General features: G+C 42.9%; 1 protein-coding gene across 1 annotated transcript in view; it reads right to left on the minus strand.

Annotated features, from left to right (window-relative positions):
- CCDC6 (coiled-coil domain containing 6) overlaps nucleotides 1-23,358 on the minus strand; it is a 40,881-nt gene extending 17,523 nt beyond the window's left edge. Inside the window, 5 exon segments of the mRNA XM_033148852.1 lie at nucleotides 2,243-2,284; nucleotides 2,286-2,324; nucleotides 2,326-2,373; nucleotides 5,792-5,941; nucleotides 22,993-23,358. Of these exon segments, the coding sequence (XP_033004743.1) occupies nucleotides 2,243-2,284; nucleotides 2,286-2,324; nucleotides 2,326-2,373; nucleotides 5,792-5,941; nucleotides 22,993-23,274 (561 nt within the window). The 5' untranslated portion in view covers nucleotides 23,275-23,358.
- Between the last annotated feature and the right edge of the window lie 1,830 nt (nucleotides 23,359-25,188).

Genomic DNA, 25,188 nt, shown 5'->3' on the forward strand with positions numbered 1-25,188 from the left:
TAGACTTAATAATTTTTTCCCACATCTAACAACAAATACTAACATACCTGACATTTGTTCAACTATGGCTGTCAGCGTTATAAATCTGTAGAGAATATTTTTTGAGTGATCATGGTTCTCACTTCTATCAAAGGTTTCTATTTCCATGCGTGCTAATCCAGTTGTTGTTCATTTCCTACACCACAGGGGACCAGTCAAACTATAGCAGCAGACCAGTTAATAAAAACAAAATATACTTGCACGCTCCCTTTATGCACAGGATTGCTACTTCAGCATGCCATGTTGGAAAAAATGGGAAGGCAATGCATTTACAATTTCCACATAAGCAGCTTGTGTGTTGCTGTTTTCTACATCAATGGAAGCTGTTCAGCACCTCAAAGTTATTTGAAGATGAACTCACAGAATGTGGAACTGCAAGTCACATGATGTTCACTTTCACCGAATCCGACTTGTTGCATATGAACCAGAGACTGTGGCTTATAACTCTTGACAAATCCACTTCCTAACCTCTGGTTTCAAGTTGATTTGCTTTGAAACTAACCAGAAGTTGTTATAAGTCATGGTCTCTGGTTCCTATGCAACAATAAGTCAGGATTCTGTGAAAGTGAGAGTAAAGGATGTCACAGTCCTCCTCTTAAGTCAGCATGGGAAGAGGAGATGGAAGGGAGTGAAGTGCATGAGTCTGAGTTGTGTGGGGGGGTTTGTTCCAGCTCTTGCATATAAGGCTAAACCATGGTTTAGCACTGCATGCTAACTGGGCCAATATGTATCATTTATCAGGAATCATTCTAAAATGTGAACCATTGGAACAAACCTCTCTTTGTTGCAACTCCCAGCTACTGAAGTTCACATAAAATTAGTTCTTGGTGGAGAGTTGCTTTGGGTCTAAAAACAGAACACAACCTAAAACAAGTCAGCAAAAAATGTGCTAAATGCACAAGACACAATGACCTTACTTTTAAGGTAAATGACCAGAACCATTTTACATTTTAAATTTAAAACAGAATGTGCTTGTCATCACATAAACAAATTTTAGACTCTCGGTATGAGTTCTTATACAGAAATTGTGTGTATTGCTATTGTTCTACATAAATCCTTTGTAATAGTGTTTATTTTTGCTACATTTTGACCTGCTTTTGGGGTGAAATGGATACAAACTGGTTTACAACGCAAACAAACAACCACACACTTGTGTTAACGACTCCTTCCCCATTTAAATTGCAATTAAAATAAGGGAAAAAACACACACAAAGACCATCACACATGACCAACTCCAGTAACGCTATATCTGTAAGGAATATTGAAGACAATAAAAGGCAGGGTAGACAGGAAGATCTTAACTCATCCCCAAAACCTGCAGTAAACCAGGAAATCATTGGATAAACAATTGCACTTGAATTAGGCAACAACTGCCACCTAGAGGCCATTTCTTTTACTTCAATTAACCTTGATGCAATAAGTTGTATGAGAGATTCTTCTTATCGCCCCTGTTTATTACTATTTGATGGGATGCAACACAAAAGTGTTTAATGCCCAACATTTTTACCAGATTAGCTCAGTCAGCCTCAAAGAATTCACTGGCACAAGTGCAATACAATGTGAGTAAAGGTAAAGGTAAAGGTACCCCTGACCATTAGGTCCAGTCACAGATGACGCTGGGGTTGCGGTGCCTCATCTCGCTTTATTGGCCGAGGGAGCCGGCGTACAGCTTCCGGTCATGTGGCCAGCTATGACTTAAGCCGCTTCTGGCTAACCAGAGCAGCGCCCGGAAACGTCTTTTACCTTCCCACCGGAGTGGTACCTATTTATGTACTTGCACAGCGTGCTTTGAACTGCTAGATGGGCAGGAGCTGGGACCTGAACATAGGAGCTCACCCCGTCACGGGGAGTCAAACTGCCGACCTTCTGATCGGCAGCCCTAGGCTCTGTGGTTTAACCCATAGCACCACCCGCGTCCCTCCACAATATGGGTTAGGTTGCTATATTTCAAAAAGTAAAATTCCTGACACCCACAAAGTTGCTGAGCTTTTTGGGGGAACAAACCCATATTGTTGAGCTCCCCCCAAAATAGTGATTTTAAGATTTTGGAGCTTTTCCATCGTGTTGCCATACATCTGGGTTTTACCTGACATTTTGCTGATTTGACAAAATCCCCCCAACGCCATTTTTACACCCAAAAACCAGGACACCCCAGGAATTTCCTGACATATGGCAAACCTAAATATAGGTATATAGTGTTTACCTGCTCCAGAGTTAGCTGCTTTGAAATGGTATCATTTTCCAGGTTTTTTAATTTTCTTCATCAATTTGTTCACTTGGAATTCCCTGTTCCTGTTCTAAATGCTGCTCGAGTTCAGCCTTTTCATGCTGTAGCTGTGATTGGAAGAGATATTGAAAACCAAGACATAAGCATTTGAAGAGCTACAAAGACCTTATAAGCATCATTTAATTTATATGGCTTAAAACTCTGAAATTGAAAAGAGTCTGTTCCTAAAATGTGAAACATTAAGGATCTGTAAATTATGGTTAAGAAATAAAAGCAAATAACATCGCATTGCATTTTGAAAGGATAGCTCATCATTATAATGAATAGAAAATTCTGCTGGGGGCTCCTAAGAATTGGGATAAGGGAAAAGGCACTAAATATAGCAATGTATTTGTTGAATGGATTGCTGAAGGGATAGCATAAGGTTAGGAAAGCAACAATTAAAGCTGGTGTGCGACAGGAGGAAGGAGAGGGTAATGGAAGAGTGCTCAGCACCAGCATCTATTCCCCAGCACTCAATATATTGTTTATGAAGCCTCAAACGATCAGCTGAACTGGAACAGGTTCTACACAATGTTAAGGACACAAAAGAGCTAGCAAACCTTTTGCAGTCTGGGAAGAATGGGACAGACTTCAGCTCCCTTATAACTTAACAACTTTAAGAGCACTGAGAACAATCCACTCTGACCCACTGAATACCTAACCAAACAGGCAGGGGTCTATTAAGGTTTGCTCTACATCATCTGTCTCTCTCTAAAAGCTTTTCTTCTGACAAGTACAGTCTATTCCAAGATGTGTGATAATAGGGTATTCCCCCCTCACTGTGTTTCTGCAGCACATTATCTATGGAACAAATTACTGTGCTACATAAACCTAATTGAACAAAGTGCCTTTACACGGCCAATAATAAGTACACGGTATTACTAAAAGCAACATCCAGGCATTTTACAGCCCAGGCTAGCATAGTGTGTCATGGACAACTACTGTAAAAAATATGTTCTCACTGGAGGTGGGTCTGAGTAAATGTTCCTCTTGCATGTGAAAAGCATACTTACTTTTAAATTACCAGTAGGCTGTCAGGTTTGAAGAGTCTTTAAAATCAATACCTTCCTACACTAACACTGAAAGCTGATACATCAGTGTGTTTCTTACAACAAAGCAAATCATGCTGATGTGGGGAATTCTTGCCAAGCTGCTAACAGGAGATCTATAGCTCTCACACTGGCTGTTAGCTTTTGTATTTACAGTGTGCTGAAAAACCTTCTGGAAGCTTTTTCCAGATGCCTCTTTGAATACACAAGTCTAAGTCCCTACACAGTGAAAGGCAAAAGTTTAACAATTCATGCGTGCAGGCGTTATGAGACAGCTGCTTTGTGAACTGTTTTTGCAATGGCATGATGTAGTAGCAACTCAGGGACATTGGAAATCTGCTTGAGTGATCATGCCATAGGGAGCAGGACACAAAGATCCCACCACCTTGAGAAAGTTTTCGAAAATCTTCTGAGATGCTGTAAATTAAGCAAATTAATGAGAAAACGACACAATTTGCAGCACTTCAAAATGAGGCTTCTGTATTTACAGGTTTAGGCATCCTGTAGCTTAGAATTCCAGAGTTCCTCACAGCAATTTTCATAGTGACGAAAGGGAGGAGACTATCGGTCTCATGTCCCCAGGCAACTGATTTGCCACCTTGAGAACAAAATGCCTTGGAGCTGTTGATCTGATCTAGCATGGCTGTTCTTATGCCTGGGAGGAAAGGAGTTTAATCTTTAATGTTTTAAAGGAAAAACATCGAAGGAAACGGTACAAGAACACAACATCAGAACATGCAACATCCCTAGCTCACACGTATTCTCTTTCATGATAGAGTCAAAGATGTAACATGTGGTCAGTTCAGATATAACAATTCCAGCTTAAGCCATGGTTGATTTAGCCGAGAACAGATTGTGCCCACGTGTTCATTTCACCTTTGCCGTTATATGCTGGCTTTAGAGACTGGATTATGGTGATTAAACCAGGGCTGAGGAACTTCAGGCTTGTGGGGGTTGGTGTATGTGGTTTTTTGTGCCTCTATGTAGTCCTTGTTACCCCTTAAGCCATGTCCCTACCCAGGCCATATCCCTCACTGACCCTATTATTCCATATCCTCCTCAAGTTGCAAAGGTTAAGTTGCTATCCTATGCACATTTATTCTATAATAATAATAATAATAATAATAATAATAATAATTTATTATTTGTATCCGCCCATCTGGCCGGGTCCCCCCAGCCACTCTGGGCGGCTTCCAACAAATATTAAAATACATTAAACTATCACAGATTAAAACTTCCCTAAACAGGGCTGCTTTCAGGTATTTTCTGAATGTCAAGTAGTTGTTTATCTCTTTGACCTCTGATGGGAGGGCGTTCCACAGGGCGGGCGCCACTACCGAGACGGCCCTCTGCCTGGTTCTCTGTAGTTTTGCTTCTCGCAGTGAGGGAACCGCCAGAAGGCCCTCAGCACTGGATCTCAGTGTCCGGGCTGAATGATGGGGGGTGGAGACACTCCTTCAGGTATACAGGAGCAAGGCCGTTTAGGGCTTTAAAGGTCAGCACCAACACTTTGAATTGTGCTCGGAAACGTACTGGGAGCCAATGTAGATCTCTCAGGACCGGTGTTATGTGGTCCCGGCGGCCACTCCCAGTCACTAGTCTAGCTGCCGCATTCTGGATTAATTGCAGTTTCCGGGTCACCTTCAAAGGTAGCCCCACGTAGAGCACATTGCAGTAGTCCAAGTGGGAGATAACCAGAGCATGCACCACTCTGGCGAGACAGCCCGCGGGCAGGTAGGGTCTCAGCCTGCGTACCAGATGGAGCTGGTAGACAGCCGCCCTGGACACAGAATTAACCTGCACTTCCATGGATAGCTGTGAGTCCAAAATGACTCCCAGGCTGCACACCTGGTCCTTCAGGGGCACAGTTACCCCCTTCAGGACCAGGGAATCCTCCACACCTGCCCGCCTCCTGTCCCCCCAATCAGTACATCTGTCTTGTCAGCTAAACATGTACAACTAAGCTCATTTATTAATTTATAGCCCAATCCCATTCATGCTTACCTAAGAGGTCTTTCTCAGTTACATATCATTTCCCATTTAAAGATTTCAAATTACTGGGTTTTAAAGATTTCAAACTACAGGGTTTATTCAATGTCCTCCAGTTCCATCATTACAAGGATTTCTCCTTGTGCAATGGAACGGCCTGCACCTTTCTAACCCCCCCCCCCACATGCCCCCTAAATATGTTCTGGATGTTCCCTCAACTCTCAGGAGCAGATTTGGTGATGGTGCAGGACATACATAGAGGGAGGGGGAGATGTCCTGTTGTGCCAATGTAAATCCTTACACAAGTGCAATTATTTAGTAGAATACCACCCACAATTTTTGACGCTATGACTTTCATAATAGTGCCTCAGCTGAATCATGTGGTGGGTTCCCCCCACCCCCTTTCCATTTTGGGTCTGAAAAGTCAAGCTGAAACATTACATACCTGCATCAGCTTCCTTGAAAGCTCATTAGTGAGAAATTCTTCCTCTTTTTCATAGTTCACTGCAAGTGTCTCCTTCTCCTTCTGCAAAGCTTGAATCTTCTTAAACAGAGTATTACTGATAAATTCCTCTTCTTGCTCTGCCCTTGCTTGCTGTAAGAGAAACATGTCTTTAAAAAAAACACAAACCAGAAACCACAAGATGAAATGATCCAGTCACCAGCAATGAACAGGATTGTACCCTAATGTTTTTTTCTGCTCAGTCCTTTCTTTTGCCACTTAGCCTAGAAAGGCACTGGGCACCAAGAGAAAAACGCAGTTGCTCTGCCCCCCACTTTCATTAGATTCAAAGCGATGCAAAACAGCAGCACTACCCATAAAACCCACATTACCAAAGTTCTTATCCAGAGAGCCACAGAACAGCAAGAAGTAATGCACACATTTCTGCACCAATGGACAAACATTGCCTAGCTCTGTGCGGACTGATGGTGATTGGGCCATATAAACTAAGCCAAGAGAGTTATGCATACATTTAATAGATTCCTGGGTGTGGTCAGCTCTGTTTGTTTTCTTAAGTTCCCAAATAGACAGTGGGCTTTCCTATAAAAAGCAAAGCAGATCTGTATGCACAAGTTTTAGCCAATGCTGTGCAATGACCAAACCAGAGTGCGAATATTTTTAGCCATAACAAAATGCCCTTTGGGAGAGTAAAGCCGATTTTAATATACAACGAAGCCATGTATATAAAAGGACTAGGGGATGTGATGAAGTGACAGCGGGCCTCTTGACTACTTGAGGAGTCAGAGATCCTTCATCACCTTCATACAGGACACACACCCTACACACAATACAGGTGCCAGGATTTTAAAACATCAATTCTTTGGTCCATATTTATCAGCAGTTGGCTCAAAAAAAGCAAGGAGAAACAACAAGTGAAACATATTAATAGGAATGCCTGTTTTCTATGTATAGTCAACTTCTATAGTACATAATGAAGTGTCATGAATTACATTAGAAATAAAGGCCCCAGTGTGCATGTTTTAAACACAATCGCAACTTTTCACAGCCCTAAGCAGTAACACTTGCATTAGGATTCAGAGAGCTCAGAAAGATCAAGGGGAAGGTTTGCTTTGTGTTTACAGAACTGGATTGGGCCTCTAGAGACTTCAGCTTCCAGTCTACTGCAGGATTTACCGTATTTTTCACTCCACAAGATGCACTTTTTCCCTCCTAAAAAGGAAGGGAAAATGTCTGTGCGTCTTATGAAGCGAAGGCACTGGACGGCAGCGGGATCCCTCGAGCGGAGGGAAGCCTCTGCCGCTGGAGCCATGGCTCCCAGCGGCGGGGGAGGGACGAGCAGCCCGAAATCAGGCTGCTCCCCTTCCCCCGCCAGCGGCAGACTCCGGTCTCCTTTGTACAAAGACTACTTTGTAGGCACCCCCCTACAAATACACACACCTTGACTTGATTCAACACACACACACACAGCCCTTGAGTTTATTCAACACCCAATCCGTCCCTCCTCCCAGCTCGCTGTCAAGCCAGCGGAGCGAGAGCCGCTAACATGCTCTGTGCGGCTCTTGCTAGCAGCCTCCCCTTTCCCCTGAAGTCCTGGGAAGGTTTGGGAGCGGCGGGCAGGCTGTTTGCTGTTGCCCCGCGCTCAGAATATTTTTTTCCCTTGTTTTCCTCCTCTAAAAACTAGGTACGCCCTATGGTCCGGTGAGCCCTATGGAGCGAAAAATACGGTATGTGTGCTCTTGGGGAAGATTCACCATCTGATTCATACCGGTTCCCTATCTGAGAAACTGACACAACAATGCACAAAGGTATCTGGAGAGAAAAAATAATGAAATTCAAAATGTAATGTGAATGCTACTGCTAATAAGACAAGACAAAAACCTTCAGTAATCCAGTAGAACACCTAAACACTTGGTCTCACTTAGCAATACTTAACTGTTATTTACACATTTTCTCAGAGCACAAAATTCAACAAAGGATATATAAAAAGAAACAGGGCAATTAGTAATTAGCTACGGTGGTACCTCGGGTTACAGACGGTTCAGGTTACAGACTCCGCTAACCCAGAAATAGTACCTCGGGATATGAACTTTGCTTCAGGATGAGAACAGAAATTGTGCAGTGGCGGCGCGGCAGCAGCGGGAGGCCCCATTGGCTAAAGTGGTACCTCAGGTTAAGAACAGTTTCAGGTTAAGAACGGATCTCCAGAACAAATTAAGTTCTTAACCCGAGGTACCACTGTATTCAACAACAACAGCAGCAAGCACAAGAGTGGGGCCACACTGGGGTTGCTGCAAAATGTGCAGCGACCCCAAGCCAGCAACAAGACGAAGATTATGGCTGCAATTCTATGCACATTCATCTAACAGAGTAGGGCTTATTTCCAAGTATAATTGGAAAGGACTGTACCACCATTCTACATGTGTCCACAGCCCCCAGGGTTTATTCCAAAAGTGATATTTGCTGAGTTTTGGCTGCACTGCACATTTTTCAAATCTCATACTGAAAAAAACTCTTTTCTGCTTTTCAATTTTTCACAAAGTAAAAACAATGGATTGGATTCAGAACTGTCGTGGTGTTGTTGTTGCTGTTGTTGCTGTTAATTTTCTACTTGTACCCTGCCCATCTGACTGGGTTGCCCCTGCCACTCTGGGCTCCTCCTCTCCATTGCAGCTCCATGGAAAGCTACACCACAGAGTTTGTGGACCCTTGAAAGAACAGTGTGGGATGGGGGCCTGGATGCTGCAGGGTGAAAATCAGGCGGGAAGCACAAGAGGGTTGCAACAGGGAGGGGAAACCAATCCAATTCAGTAATAAATGAAAGAACACAACATTCACAACTAAAAATAATGTAAAATGACTTATCACCAAGTGAGACACTGCACTGAGGCATAAATGGGAATTGACCTGGTATGCTTCTGAGTCTTACTACACCCTGCGCTTTCAGTAGTTTATACAGCACTATAAATATATTACAAATAATACCACTTTAAACAGTGGTATATTATTTCAAAGTAAAGAACTTAATTGAAGCAATCATCAGCTACCTGCTTGTCTGAGTAGGCCCTCTCTGTAGGCAAAAGCATCCCCATTGTAATGGGAAGCTCTGCCATCATTGCTCTATTAATACCACTGCTCCGGAGACAAGTTAGTAGCATCATAAACATCGTGTTGATCAGGAGATGCTTTGGATCTGTTGGATCCAAAGGCCCATTGTTTTCCTGACACTCTCCTCTAAAGAGCTAAAAATTACATCAGCCCTGGCAATAGTGTACTTGTAATCCCTCCTATGAGTATCAATGGGAGGGGGGGGAATTAAGTTTGGTGTGTGTGTGTGTGTGTGTGTGTGTGTGTGTGTGTGTAGGGAAAGGTGTGAGAACACCCACAGTGATTAGCAAATGTCAGTTTTTCCACCAAGCGATCTCTGCTTCCGCTCTTAAAAGTTGCTTATGATGGCTGAGGCAAACAATGACAGCACCTTGTTTTTGCTGTGCCTTAATTACAGGAGCACTCCCATGTCCTATAATTAACCAAGCATGGTCAAAGGATAATTGCTCAGAATGCAGTAACTTTTCACTTTAAGCAGTGAATGATCATACTCACACCAACACCTACAGTAGTGAACAACAAAGTGAGTTCTATTTTTAGAGGGTAGGAGAAATGAAATAAAAATCCATTAGGTGACTGGCTAGTTGGGAAATCCAAGGTTAGCTTCTTCTCTTCAATTCACAACAAGTAAATTTTTCATTTTCTAAAAACATTTAAATTGGCAAACAGAGGAAAGCAAAACCTTGAACTCAAGTCTCTGAGGTTGAATATCACTGCAAATGAGAACAAGTAATTACAGCTTTTTCTGTCACATTAGAATAACATTATTTTTCTAAACCTCCTCCCTGCAAACATTTCTAATTTACACTGCAGAAAGAAAAAACCCTTGCCTAAAAATACAGAAGCAGCATTTTTTTGTTTTGTTCTCAAGGCTATTTAACATTGCTAAGTTATGTACTAAACAAATGAAGGACAGTGATTCACCATTCTCCAACACATAAACAGAATTTCAAGCTTGAGATATCTCTTTATTATAATAAAACAAAAGGAGGCATGGGCATTGGTGACCTGATGGCGCCTACATGTTTTAAACACGTGATGTAAAAGCCATCAAAGTTTTATAATAAAATAATAGTAAGGTCACATTGGCTGTTTATATGTTGTGCTTTTTTTTTTTATAAAGAATTTATTAACATTTTCGTAACACAACACAAACCCAAACCCACACCTACAAATACATAACAAATACAAATACATATATTGCCAGGATTCTTCTTCTTGTTTATATACCTAAGAAAAAAAAATTTCTATTTTCGAATCTTGACATTTGACTTCCCCTGCCTTTTCACCTTCGGTTTTAAAACTATATTTTACTTCCATAACAACTTTTCTCTAAAAAACAAAACAAAGTAGTTAACTTCAAATAAAGATAACACCATTATCTTAATCTTCATGTTCTAACATAAATCTTAACAAAGTATTCTGATAAAATCTAAACTTATTTCTTCTGTCCTTTATCATGCTGCTATTAACATAAAATCTCAATATCTCCTTACTTAATCAAGATAAACTTACAATTAACAACCTTCACCCTCCGAATTCAGATACCATAACAAGCCATTTAAATTTTACATTTAATACTTCACCCCACACCCCCTCTGGTCCATTGTCTTTCTCTGTCTTTCGCCGGAACCAATCTTCCAATTGTCTTCTTTTCCCAAATGTCCACAGATCCAGGCAGCATTCACAACAAACCTTGTATCAAGCTTCAGGATACACATCCCCTCTTTTCTGGGCTCCTCCGCTTCTTTGTACCATACTTCTTCTTCTTGTAGATATCTTAATTCCACGTCCCTTGCCCCCGAGCTCCCACCTCGGGGTCTGGATATTGCAAATCTTGCCGTTCTGGGACTGCCACCCCCAAAGAACGGTTCTTTTTCCCGGAGTCGCCCAGCCATTTCAAACCATCCTTCAAGTATCCCTTCTAACTCTTTGCCAAGGTTTTCTTCCATTGTGTAAAACTTTTGAAAAGCCTCCTCTGTGGAAAGTAGATTTTTTTTATTTATTATCCCACTCAAGACTTTCAATTTCCGATTGAGCAGTTCCAGTCTCAAGACAGTAAGCATTTCTTCGTCCGTTAGTCCAGAGTTCAAAACAAGTTGAAACACAAAGTCCAGCATGTTGGGGGAGGGGGTGAGTGTCAAATTTCAGTTCCTGTCTTTTCCTTCCTTTGTTTCAATTATTTCCCACGTCAGTCAGTCCAAATTTCCCATCGCCATTTTTCTGAAGCCAGAGCGTAAAGACCAAAACTTTAAACGGAGATATTTTCTGCCCACTTAATCCCCAAAGGGAAATCTCAGCAGTCTCAGTTTTCAAATTCCAGACACATTATATCCATTGTTGTAGCAGCAGACACTTAAACTGGTTATTTTCTTTCCTTCTCCCGAAGGGAGGGAGGCAGGCTGCCTTTCCTCTTCCCCCCGGATCGTTCCAAAGGTAAAAAAGTCAGTCAAATACTCACGACCACCGGGTTCTTTCAAATCATTAATGACAGGTAGAACTTAGACGCTCATCTCGGGATTTGTCGCCGCATTTGCATCCCGGTTGGGGCATGTCCCCTATAGCCCGGCTACGTCGTCCCTTCACCCCCACTCCCCCTTTACAGGGGGAGCGAGGGAAGGGTTCGGAGCCACAACGGGCACAGCCGGGGAGCCCAGGGTGCGGGACGCTCTTCCCGCACCCCACCGGAGCCCCGCTTTGCGGTAGCGGGGCTCCAACCCCCGGGATGGACTGGGCGCTTCGCAGCCGAAGCAGCCCACGACCACCCGCTATGGCGTCGCCGCCGGAAGTCTATATGTTGTGCTTTTTAAATGGATAGTGTAATTTGTGACTTTGGGCTCATCATGCAAAAAATCCGGTGAAGTCACGTCAAAAGTAATATTTTGGTCTCTCATCTTGATTCAAAGTGGTGCTCATGATGTTCAGTGCCCAAATGGCAGAAAAGTTTTGATTAGAAATGAAATCCAGATGGGTGGGATTGGGGGAAGTCACCCAAAGATGTTACGGAAAGTTATGGTTTATAAGAATTACCTGTATGTGTGTTTGTATTTGTGTGTGTTAGTTTATTTTTTGTAGAAAATTGAATAAATATTATTTAAAAAAAAAAAAAACAAATGGCAGAAAAGTCCCCCACCTTCACTTCAGGAAATTTTGTGCCAAGTTTGGCAACAGCATCTCAAGAGGCAGCTGAACCTAGCCCAGAAAATGGGAACAGCCATGCCAAAGTGTGGTTGCAGACTCCCTTCTTGATTCAAAATGCTGTCCGGCATCCAAATGGCAACAAAGACCACTGCCCCCACCTTGGGAACCATTCTGCCAAGTCTGATAATGATATCTCAAGAGATAGTCAAACCTATAGAGGACAGATGAAGAGACAAACCACTTTCCAAAATACATAGTAGATAGAAGCTCAACAACCCACGAGGGTGTGAACATCCCAAAAGACATTATCTTCCTAGTAGACCTAGGACTACAGTCAATCAAACCACAGACTGAGTCTAGATAGCTTGCTAGGGATGTCAAGAAAGGCAGGCTCGGAAGTGGTAGGGCTCACCACCAATGACACCAAGAGGCAGATGTGGTTGACACAACTGCATAAAATAACAGCAATTATATGCTTCATGTAACCATTTTGTGGGCACTACCCATGTGGTGGTGAGTGTGCATTGGCTGCTCAGTCAAGGCTTATAAGATCCATTGTTCTTGCCACTGCTAATTCACAACTCATGATTACTTCAGTGTTATAACTGTGCAACTGTTATCATTATGTTAATGGAACAATTTGTTTCTTATGCTTAAAAACTGTAGCCAGTAGTCTGGGATGACTGGAATTATGGTCCAATAAAATGTGAATGTCCCAGGTTAGCCACTTTGCCTTACAGCATTCAACGTATAAACTGAACTTATTACTTTTACACCCTTACCCACATGGTTATGGACAGGCACCCACTCATGGATATTTTGCTATTGATCTAGACACCATCCTCCCAACTCATGGTTTTTCTCCCTTGCTGGCTTTTGTTATTTTGTAAAAAATATATAAAAATTAACCTAATGAAATATATTAATAAAAAACGTTTCTACCTACAGTTTCATATAAACTTCAATTGGACTGGTTTACTGAACTGCCAAACATAATTTGCAATGCTACTTGGCCTAAGGCAGTAGAAAGGCAATGAAGCTTTGCCTGCCACTGGCGCCATGTTGCTATTTAAAAACCCAAAAACCAAAAAACAAGACTTGTTTTCTGGCACATATGACACATTGCCATTTTGGGTTGAAGAAGATGAAATGGTTTCGGATATCAGTTCTCTCCCAATCTCAATATGCAAAATGGGAAACACTGAGGAGAAAAAAGCAGAAAATGCCCTCCAAATCCACATTTATTGTACCATACAAGATACAGCTAATTTTTTTTTTTTTAAAATCAAATAATCACCCATATCATAGAAATTATTTTATAGAGAATATAAAACTAGCTTTTCCATTGGCCGTGTGTGTGTGTGTTAAGATTTCAGCTGCAGATGTATGTAGGTTTACAATATTTTTATCTTGTTTTAAATCAGACCTCAGGCTTTGGAATGGAGCAATTTTTAAAATCCCAATTAATGCCACACACAAATCTATCAGAGTATGGTGCTTGGCACAGATGCCAAGGGGCAGGACGGAAGGAGCTGCTTCCATATTCACCTAACTGCAGTTTTCCATTTTCAGATTATAGCCTGTGTGTGTCTTGTGGCGATGGGTATATAAAATGTGGTTTCAAAAATTATTACTGGGTTGTCAAGTTTGCTGGCCTATTATGACATCCACCCTGTGCTTGGTGAGCTTTGAACATGGCATTAATGGATCATTAGGTTGTTCCAGGCGTTGATGTGACTCATACTGCTCTGGTGAGAACTCAATCCAGTTTTAGTTTGGCATGATTATTTTCTTCTTCTTTTCACAAAGTTTGCAGAACAGAAGCAGCCTAGAGTTGGCTGGATGGATGATTGCGATAATTCTAGAGAGGCAAAGGGGGCAGCAACTGTGACTCTAACCAAGTACGTGTGTTTTATCCATTTGTACGTGCACATTTGTAAATAAGCAGATCAGTACAATGCACCATGAGCTTTCAGCACTTTTCCCTCTCTTAAGGAGCTGGTCCTATAAATATTGACTATGCTAAGCTTCTTAAGGAAGTACAAAACATGCACAACTGGAAAAACAAGATGAAGAAAGTTGTGCTTTTTGGAGAAAATTATGCTTTTTAATGCAGAACAGTGACACAAATGGAAAATGGAGAGAGGGGTGGTTGAGTTGTAGTGTGCTTAGAAAAGAGAAAGAGGACCTGTGTGACTGGCTGTGTGACATAGTTAGGCAACCAACAGAGGTTTCCTTTCCTCCAATGTACTGCTGAGAGCTCCTTGCTTCAGTATAGGAAAAACTGCACTGGTGCATGGAACCGTAGATGACCCAAGTGTGCTCTAGAATAGTGCACACTCATACTTGAAACAGCAGCTACCGGGTAATTTGTATTACAAAATACAGAAAAATAAGGTGTGCAAACAAGTTGGAGAAACTTGCAACTTGATTCTAGCATACTGGTCAGAATAAACTTTGAACACTGTGCTTAGAAAAAAGTTTGTGAAGTAACAAAAGTAGTTTCTATCATTTCCTTTTCACAATGCTTCATTTTGGGTGTCTGATGTCTAAATCCAAATCATGTGATGTATTTATTACCTTGTATTTTTCCAATGGAAGAAATTCATACTGATTTGAAGCCTTCAATGAAGCTCAATCTGTTGGAGTAACACTGGTTTCCCTTACAGTCATACCTCATGTTACGGACGTTTCAGCTTACGTGTTTTCGGGTTGCGGACCGCGGGAAACCCGGAAGTACCAGAACAGGTTACTTCCGGGTTTTGCCGTTTGCGCCTGCGCAGACACAGCACTTCAGGATGCAAACACTGCAGGTTGCGGACATGCCTCCATCACGGATTACGTCCACAACCCAAGGTTTCATTGTACAAACTTTGTAGATGCATTTGCCTCGCTTTGCCTGCATTTAATTTTTACAAACTGTGAATTACATAAGGTTGCCTTTGGACACACTAAATTATAGTTCTGTATGAATGAGCCTTGTGCTTGCGCACTATTCAGTATGGCAGTGAGAAAAACATGGGAAGCATCTGGTTCTATTTTAAAGAGGTGAAAGTCCGATTAGCTTTTGCTATGGTTTGTCCAACAAGCCAAGATCAAACCATGGTTTCTGATCCTGGCTTGTTTGAATAAACCGTAATTAGCTATAGCTCGTGGTTTGGAAAGAAAAAATCACTTTCACAGGTTTAGTAACCCTGAGTGCCCAGCCTGGTTTCACAAGTGCACCCCAGCTCCACTGCAGGCAAGTTTTGAAAACAATTTGTCATATGACATGGAATATTTATTTCTATGTTTTAAACATTGTATACTGCTCAATTACTAATCCAATAATTCTCTGGGTGGTGAACAAGACAATTTAAAAGCCATACAAAAATTAATACAAGGCAAAACATATAATCCCAATAAAAATATAGCCACAATCTGCAACCTATATAAAAACAGCATTAAAAAGCACCAGAAGATCCTAAATACTGTACTTAAAAAGCATGGCAAAGCAACCATGATGTGGGTAACAGGCAAGCATCTCTGGGAAGGGCATTCCACAACCAGAGCACCACCACCAAAAAATGTCCCTCCTGAGTTGCTACCATTGCCACAGCATCTGATCTGGTGTGGGCACCAAGAGAAGGGTCTCTGAAGATGACCTTAGGATCCAGAAACTTACAGCATGTATAAGAGGAAACAATCCTTCAGGTAACTTGGCCTAAAGTTGTTCAGGACTTTAAGGTTAATACCAAAGCTTTGGACTGGCAGCCAACAGAAATGGAGAAGCACACAGAAGCCCTGTGGTACACCTAATTAGACTCTTTGGAGTGTAGCCTTGGAATATTTTCATTTCACTCTCCTGTCTCCCCTCCTGCGGTGATCTCTTCATATATATAAATGATTCCATTTTATTAAAGACTCTTTCCCTTTGTGACTTGACTATACTGACACTTTTAATTAACTGGATAATTTGAACTTTGTCACATACCTTTTGCCTTGCCTAACATAGCCCAAGCATGGCTGTTCTTTTCAGTTTCCGAGAGAAAAGAAGCAAGTTTCAATTCAACTCAGAAGGCTATAGAATATGCCTAACTACAGGTAAGATATGCACAATCTTCACTCTAAGTTGCAAGATATTCATCAGCTTTAATAATTAACATTTCTGTCCTGTGTCTAGCAGCAAGCAGAGAGCAGTTATAGTTCCACTACATGTGGGAAGTAAGTATAAATAAGAACACAGTTACAAATTACCATATTTGTTTAACTGTTCTGTTGAGTCACTCCCACCCCTTACATTTTGGCATTCTTCCAGGTTCTCTCTGAAATTCCACTCTGTTTTGCTATATGGATGGAGTATACAATTATTAAAATAATGCTCTACAGCCAGCAATACAGTATCATGAAACAGAAAGGGAAAGAAGGCTACCCTTTGCTTCTTTTGTCTAACAGGACAAATTTGAATGAGCAACAACAACAAAGAGAGAGAGAGAGAGAGAGAGAGAGAGAGAGGGAGAGGTAGAAGGAACAAATGTCAATGAAGAGAGGAAAAAAGATTTAACTACGTCCTTCAATTTGCTGAAAGTTGCTATTATTTCAGAGCGACTAGAGAAAACAAAATAAAAAATAAAAAAATCCTTCCAGTAGCACCTTAGAGACCAACCAAGTTTGTTCTTAGTATGAGCTTTCGTGTGCATGCACACTTCTTCAGATGCAACTAGAGAAAGTTACTTGGCTCCATGGAATTTCAGCTTGGGGTCTTCACAAGGATCCATTCTGTTTTATATGTTATTCAACATCTATATGAAATAGTTGGGTGCTATCATATGTGGAGTTGGGAGCACAGAATCTTTATGCTGCTGGCACTCAGTTTTATCTCTCCATTTTATCTCAATCTGGAGGTGCTATGCAGGTGTTGAACTTGTGTCTGGAAGCAGTAATGGGCTGGATCGGGGCCAATTAAACAGACTGAAAGCTGACAAGATGGAGGTCCTGTGGGTGGATGGCTCCCAAGTCCAGGAATTAGGGGAGCAAACTGTTCTGCGAGGGGTTCAAGGAAAAGATTTATATTCTGGGAGTACTCCAGGATTCCAACTTGTCACTAGAGTCTCAAATCTCTTCTGCGGCTATAAATTGTTATGCCCAGCGTTGGCTGTTTCACAGGAACATGCAAAACCAAAAACATTTAACAACTTTATCATGGAGTGCACTTAGGATGAGTTGCCCAAAGAGTTGCCAGTTTCATTAACAAAAAAAAGAAAAAAAGAAAAGATGGAGTGCCTTAACATTCATATCCATCTCTTCTGCCACACTTCCAAGAAACAAACGTAGGCCTCCTTTCTCAGAAAGCAGAAAACCTTGAACAGTAAGCATCTTATTGTAACACTTATTAGGAGGAAGCAACAACTAAACATGTACATACTCATATGCAGGAGGATCAAAACTAACATTCTGCATAAGAAATCTGATCAGGGAGTCTAAAGAAAATAATAATAACATAATAATAATAATAAAGAAAAGGAAACTAAACACCCAAATGAAAGAATGCCATATTATTGACTTTCACCAGGAACCTGGCTTAACAGCTTTGTTTTAAGGTCCTGAGTTGTCATAGTTAACGCAAACCAAAAACTAAGCAAAAACTAGCTTCTTGCCATGACTTGCCATTTTAGATTATTTTCCATTGCTGTACTGTGCACCTCTGACCGCAAAGGCATTTTACAACTCATTTTCCAGTCTGTATCAACAGTGCAGTCCCAGTTCTGGCTATCTCACCTGCAGGATCCTTCTGTACCTATCATTGACTCATCACCAGAAATCTGCATAAATAGGTGTGACAATCCCTCCAAAAGGTAGAAAGTACCTTGTGCAGAATTTTGCTTCCTGTTAAAAAGGAACAAGGAGGAAGTGCTAGCAAGTGAATTTCTGGTCCCTGGGATGTACAGAATGGATTGGCAATTAAATAAAAATAATTAAAGGCGCATCACTGTGTACTCACCCCCCCCCACTTGCCCAGCAAAAGTTGACTTAGCAAAATAAGTTGCAATTGTCTTTTTTATACTGTGAGTATAAAGCTATGTCAAACTATCATGGGGAGGGAGGGACGAGCAGCTTTCAGGGAAATCTTATTCCATGTCAATATTAAATAATAATAAAAAATCACACAAATGGGCTGAAGTCCAAAGAACTACTGTGGCACACCCAAATGCTTGTACTAACTTGGTGGGTTTTCTTTTAAAAAGTGATTAGATAGCTACCCCACCCGCATTGCCACAGCACAAGCTACTTTTTAAAACTTCCCCTTTAAAACAGGTTTTCCATGTAGTATTGGTGTGAGGGTGTAGGAATGTGTTTTGAGAGGGTGCAATTCAAGAAACAAGTATGGATGAGTGGTTCTTTGTTGCGGCCACGATTTCTATTTCCAGTAAGAAACAGAACAATACACTATAAATTTTAAGGCATCTTTGGACTTTTAAAAACACTGTTACACATAATACAAATAAATAATAATTTCTAACTTGGGCTCCAACACTTGATACATGCAGCAAAATTTCCCACTATATTTTGATGCTATCTTCCTTGGAATCCAATGCACAATGAGATGTTACTCATCCTGGCAGTGCGGAGAAGGTGAACTAAACAACCACCACCACCACCACATCATTGGATTCTGATCTACCTATCCTACAGTATACAAGCAATAGAGGTAATGTGTACCCATCCTAAATTCAAGCAACTCCCTTCCTAAATCCAGCAAAGCTACCCCCATAAGGGGAGGGTGGGGTGTGGGGGGCTTAAATGTTGGTCGGTTTGTACTGTAAGAAGATTGGGGCATATAAAATTTAAGGTGAAGTATAAAATGTAATGTAACCCAACGCAATGTAATGTAAATGTAATCTATAAGTTATATGTATGTATGTTAAAAATCAATAAAAAATTATGAATAATAAAAAAGGATTCTGATCTACCTATCCTACAGTATACAAGCAATAGAGGTAAGGTGTACCCATCCTAAATTCAAGCAACTCCCCTCCTAAATCCAGCAAAGCTACCCCCATAAGTTTCTGCTATTTGGGCACACCAGTGAGCCCCAAGAGAACAACTAAGATGCATTAAAAAGTAACCTCTCACAAGCAAAAAGTATCCATCTACAGAGGAGACTGCCACCTGCATGTGAGTAAGATCCACTGTTTGTCCTTAGAGCTCCTAAGCAGCCCCAGCATTTGATGCAATTTGATCATTAAATCACCCCACTGAGAGAGATGCAGCAGAACTACCCTCAGAGGAGGCAGACTCAGAACAGCAACTCAAAAACACAGGGGTAAAGCTCCTCTGAGGCCATTCACTGAAATCAGCATCAATAAGCTCCTCTAGTCACACTGCAAATAATTTTGGCATTTCCCCCAGAAGTTTCTGCCTCCTAACATAGTATGTACCAAAACTGAACTTTAAAGCATCCCAAGTATATCCACAACTTATAAAGAGACTTGTTTCATTATGATAAAAACAATTAAAGTAAATTTATTATTATTATTTATTATTTTTATTTATTTATTTTATAATGAATCTTTATCACTTGGTTATTACGCTTTTCCCATGTGAATCCAGGTGCAACAATCAAGCCTCATTAAACAAACTATTTGAATGAACATACCAGTTAATATCAAACTTGAGAAGTCATAGACTGGAAGACTTTCTCTGTTAGTAAAAAAGGAGATTTAATTCAGCATCCTGTAGAAGTTAATGCATTTCATCATCAAGATACTTATCAAGACACTTATCAAGCTGTTATCATTTATTTTGAAAGGGCTATCCAGACAAATAAGCATTCATTAAATCCATTAAATGTGGTCACTTTCACAGGACTTTGTAAACAAAATTTCACCCACTTAGGGGAAATCTAGCAGATAAGCAGAGAGCATCTACACAGGTGCCCTATGGCAGGAGATTCCTTCCTGATAAAGGGAGCTTGCTGGGGAGAGGTATCCCTGTCAGACTCAACTCATTCTTATTATAATTACTAGGGAGCAAACAATCATTTGTTCATTTTACTGACATCAAAGAAAAATCTTCATTTCTTCAAAGAGTATATTGTGTCTAGTTCTAGGATGCACCAGGGACTCCTTCCTAACTGGGTTTGGTCACTATTCTCCAAGAAATACACAGGAAGCTAAACTTCTATTGATTCCACAAGTTTGCCTCTTGATTTATACAGGATAGGCTGGATATCAAAAAGACAAACTCACCAAGTTTTCAAAATTTCAGAGCCATGGAGAATGCTACTACTATGCTTTAGAGTAGACCCTTAAGCCAAAGGATTTCTAGTATCAGAATAGATTCAAAATGAGTGAAATGTTCCAGTATGATAGTCAGTTCTCAAATAAGTATTCAAACTTAAGAACTGAATAAAGCAAACTAATCAGCAACTTCAACTAAAGAGACTTTCACTGATGAAAGTCAGTGATTGCCTGGGAAATATATTTGGCTTGGCTCACAAAACCAAGCTAGTGTATTTTGCCACAGTACCTAATATTCATTATTGAAGCCCTGCATATTAAAAGCTCAGCCTTGCACCAGCACTTGTGTTGTGTCAGCTCCCATGGGTCTTCATGAGGACTGTGCTTAGTAATGTAAAATAATCATCATAGCAGCCTATTTGTCAAACTATTTTGGACAACTAAAATCCCATTAGATGTCACCTGGAGGCACTCAAGTACATTTTTCACCTTCACACACTGTACAAACTACATACAAAGTCAAATCTCAAAAGAAAGGCTATGGCTAATTTTCATGATCTCTCAAGCAGCTCTGCTTACAGAGGCTGTAATCCTGAATCTACAATACACCATGGAATTTTGCTAAGACTCATTGATTTCTTTCCAAGAACCAAAGCCATTTTAGACAGGCAATCCTACTCCAAATCTCTGAAAGTGCCCGTTCTGATTCAGACATTATATCTTTGGTCCCACACAAATAGGTTTGATTCTCTTTAATTAGAGAAATGAAAACCATATCTAGCATTGCCCCAATGTAATGTCATTGTTGGATCCAATGAACCAGTTGCGCAGCAATAACAGGACCGATGCGACTCAATGGAAGCATTCAAATGTTAGGTTTGAACAGAGCTTTGGCAACACAGTAACTAGACTTTTGACTGCAACCTCACACAAAACCAATGAAGACGGTTCCAGCAATTCTGCCACAGAATATAAGTACTGTATATAGCAGAACTATGCAGTACCATATGGCACCTTTTTTGCCATGACTTTCTTCTCAGTGCAGCATTCTATCGGTTTTGCTATATAAAATGAGCCAGTGTGGTTTCATGATTAGAGTGTCAGACTGGGACCCGGAAGACCAGGGTTCAAATCCACACTGTGGCCATGAAGCTCACCGGGTGTTATTGGGCTACTCACTCACTGCCTCTTACTCTAATCTACCTCACAGGGTTGTTGTGGGGATTGGGGGGAGAGCACCATGTACAGGTGGTGACCATTTTGCACATGTCCAATTGACGCTTTCGGGCCTGGAGGGGGGCAGAATGGGTTTATGTGTGACCACTGATATGCCAATGACCTGGAACACAATGCTTGTGCAAATGGGAGTTGCTTGTATACCACTTAGAGCTCCTTGGAAGAAAAAAGTGAGATACAGAATTGAATAATAGAATGGACATCTAGCCCAATGGGCACCTAGTCCAATGCCCGGCAAAGCAATTTATAAATACTACAGAAAGATCATGTATAAAGGTGTGCAATATCTAAGTCCACCACTCATCTAGCTCCACACTTCTTCTATTCCTCGCTGTACGCACACATAATGCCTTCCTTGCTTTTCATTCCTCTTACCAACTTGTCAGCATTCGAAATTCGCCAGGTGCATTTTGCATCTGGCTATTGGCCACTTGCGAGATGCCTGGGTGCCAGGATGACGCCTGACATCTCCACCATCTGGAGCTGCATGCCTGGGAATCCTTGGGTCTTGACTGTTTTCACACGTGAGTTCTACCTACTGTATTATATTTTATCTGCACAATCAGAATGAATTTCAGCAACCAAAAAGCCATATTGAGAAATTAGGCTTTCAGACCACCTGGCCCCAAAAGGGCAACTAGACGTTCCATTTTGGCGACGGCAGCCCTGGTTTAAGGAGCCATTTGGCACTTAGCTTATATATCTGAGATTCTAACGCTGCAACTTACACGGGACACCTTGTTCATTCTGAACCACTTTTCGGGCAGCCACGCCATCCCTCCGCTCAGGTGTGAATACAAAGAATCACAACCCAGCCATTCCAACGGAAGACAACGACGACGACGACACAACAACTGTGTGCAATAGACATGCATGGCGGCAGCAGGCGGAGCAGAGCAGAGGAGAGCCCATTCCCTCTCCAAAACATGTGGTGAGCAACTCCCGGGCGAGCGAAACGAAATTAAAGTCGGCTGCCACCAGGGGCCCATTGGCGTGGCTGCTGCCTATGACCCAATAGCGAGAAGGCCCGGCTCAGATTATGGCTCTGGGCTGTTCCTAGATGCAATCCTGCGCGCACTCAACTCGGCAGGACCTACTTCGGAGTAGGCGCAGGATCGAGCTGTCTGCCAGGGCGAAGGTGGAGAAAAGCAGCAGCTCGCGCGTGGGGTAAAAGCGCGCAGGCGAGGAAAGGGGACGGAGGCGCGGGAAAGCCCGGAGCCCTCCCAGCTGGGCCTCCACCTTCTCCCGCCCCCGCCGCCTCGCCAGCCCTTCCACCCGGAACCCTCCCAAGGCGAGGCCCTCCGAAGCCCCACCTGAGGCGGGCCCCGCCGTCGCCTCCCCCCCACCCCGCCAACTCCCAGGTGAAGAGGCGAGCGGCGGGCCTCCCTGAGGACGGGGCGAGGGTGCCTCGCGTGGTGGGGGGAAAAGGGGGTCGAGCCCCGCTTGCTCCTGTAACGCCCTGCCCGGCCCTCCCGCACTCACGATAGTGACGCTGGCCTTGCGCAGGTCGCGGTTCTCCTCCTGCAGCGCTTTGCACTTGAGCTTGTAGGTCTCCAGCTCGATCTTGAGCACCTTGTTCTCCTGCTGCAGCGACGCCAGGCGGTTCGTCAGCTCCTCCAGCCGGAACGGCGAGATCACGATGCCGCCCGCTTTGCTGCCCCCCGAGGAGCCAGGCCCCGCCGGGCAGCCGGGAAGAGACACCCCCGGACCGCCGCCGCTGCCCCCCGCGCCGTCCGTGTCGCTCTCGCTGGCGCTGTCGGCCATGCCCCAGCCCTGGGGAGGCGGAGGCTCCTGCTGCTGTTGCTGCTGCTGTTGCACACACCTCAGCGCGCTCTTCCTGCTCGTCTGCCCGCCTCTCGGGCGGCTGCGGCTGCCGCGGCTCTACTGCTGCTGCTGGTGCTGCGAGGCACGGAGGCGGGGTCGGCGGCCGAAGCTCACCGCCTGGGCCGAGCAAGCGACGAGAGGCTGGCGCACGCTCCGTCCGTGCCGAATAAGCCGCTCTCGCTCGGCTCCAAGAAGGGAGCTGCCCGCTTCCCCCGGCGGGCCCACAGCGACGCCGGCCGCGGCCTAGGGATACTGCAACGGATACAGCCAATTTCCATGGCTGTCTGGGCGGAGACAGCGCCGCCGCCGCCGCCTCCCTGGGCGGAACCGTAATCTGCAACGCCAAAAAAATAAAGGCGTCGTCAATAGACTCTAGGTAAAGCAGCAGCAGCGCCGCCGCCGCCGCCTCAGGTGAGCTTCGGGCGGCACGGCCTTCAGGCCCGCCAGAACTTGCAGTCCGAGTTAAATTTATAAGAAACTTAAGTCGCCCACCACCCCACCCCCGGTTGGACTTGCTTCTGAGGGGAAGGTGCGCGGCGTTGCCTTGCTAGGCGCTCTAAGGCCTTGTGCACAAGCAGGTACTTGGGGGTAACTTCCCTGCCACGGGTTGCGTGCCCTATGGGTTGTAAAGTTACCTCACGACTAAAGCAGAAAGTCCATGGCAACATACTCAAGTTTTATTTCAGAGGGTGCTTTTGGGACGCAAGAGCCTGCTTTGTCAAGAGTAAGCAGTGGAAATGGGTGGGGTCCCGTGTGAGGGAGAATACTTGCAGGCCGCTATCGAAAAATGAATGCAGTACCATACTACTACTAATTTATATGCCGACCTTCTGACTGGGTTACCCCAGCCATTCTGGGTGGCTTCCAACAAATTAAAACACAGCAAGACATCAAACATTAAAAACTTCCCTACTATACAAGGCTGCCCACAGAGGTCTTCTAAAAGCCATATAGTTTTTTGTTTCATTGACATCCGATGGGATGCACTCTTCAGCAAAAACTCCTTTCAGCTCTGCCTTCTCTATAACACAGTCCCTGCTCATGTTTATGGTGGAGGCATGTTTCAGTGAGTTCTCTGGTTTCCCCCACATAAATGTGCACATGGCCCCATTGAACACAGTGAAACCCCTGAGTAAGCTTCGCCTAAGAGCCCACTGCTAGTTATGCTTGAGTTTTATGACAGAATTTGGCTATGAAAGAAACATCTAAAAAGGGGTCTCATAGTAGCCTGAAAGTCATCCCTTCTTTTCTTCAAGATCCCAATCCCAGATTAGGCTCCCCCATTTTTGGTTTTGAAAAAAACAAACAAATCCAACGTAGAATGCAAGCCTTTGCAGAATTAGGCATGCCTACATTTGCTCATTTGAAAGGCTTATTATTCTTTGGCGATCACTTGTAGCCGAGTAAGATTGTCTTCCATAAACACGGTTTTAACAATGAGTCCGTAAGTGACTGTGGAGGCCTGCCTTCTTACTTGTAACAAGACCCAAATTTAGATTCACCAAATCTATGAAGCATTGTGGACTTGTTAATTCTTAAGTTCAGTTTGTTTTGTAATGCTATGACTTGATAACATCTCAATCCTTTCTAGATGTAAGGGAGAACGAGGTTGTTATCTTGGCCAAGGTTCTGCAGAGTAGGTGTGGTAGTGGGTAATATGAAAGAGCCAGTGTGGAAGCTCAGATATTGCAGCATTCCTTCCACTTAGTTCAGTGCTAAGCTCCTTGAGCAATGGCTTTTGTTTTTTATACTACTATTTATTTATCTTTTGGTTGCTGCACACAGGGTTCTGCTATGGTGTAAATAACTTTATTCTTCCCTGGTGGTACTCTCAAATTACAGCTGGATTGTCCC

The sequence above is a fragment of the Lacerta agilis genome, chromosome 5 (assembly GCF_009819535.1).
Source record: "Lacerta agilis isolate rLacAgi1 chromosome 5, rLacAgi1.pri, whole genome shotgun sequence".
Classification (NCBI taxonomy): domain Eukaryota; kingdom Metazoa; phylum Chordata; class Lepidosauria; order Squamata; family Lacertidae; genus Lacerta; species Lacerta agilis.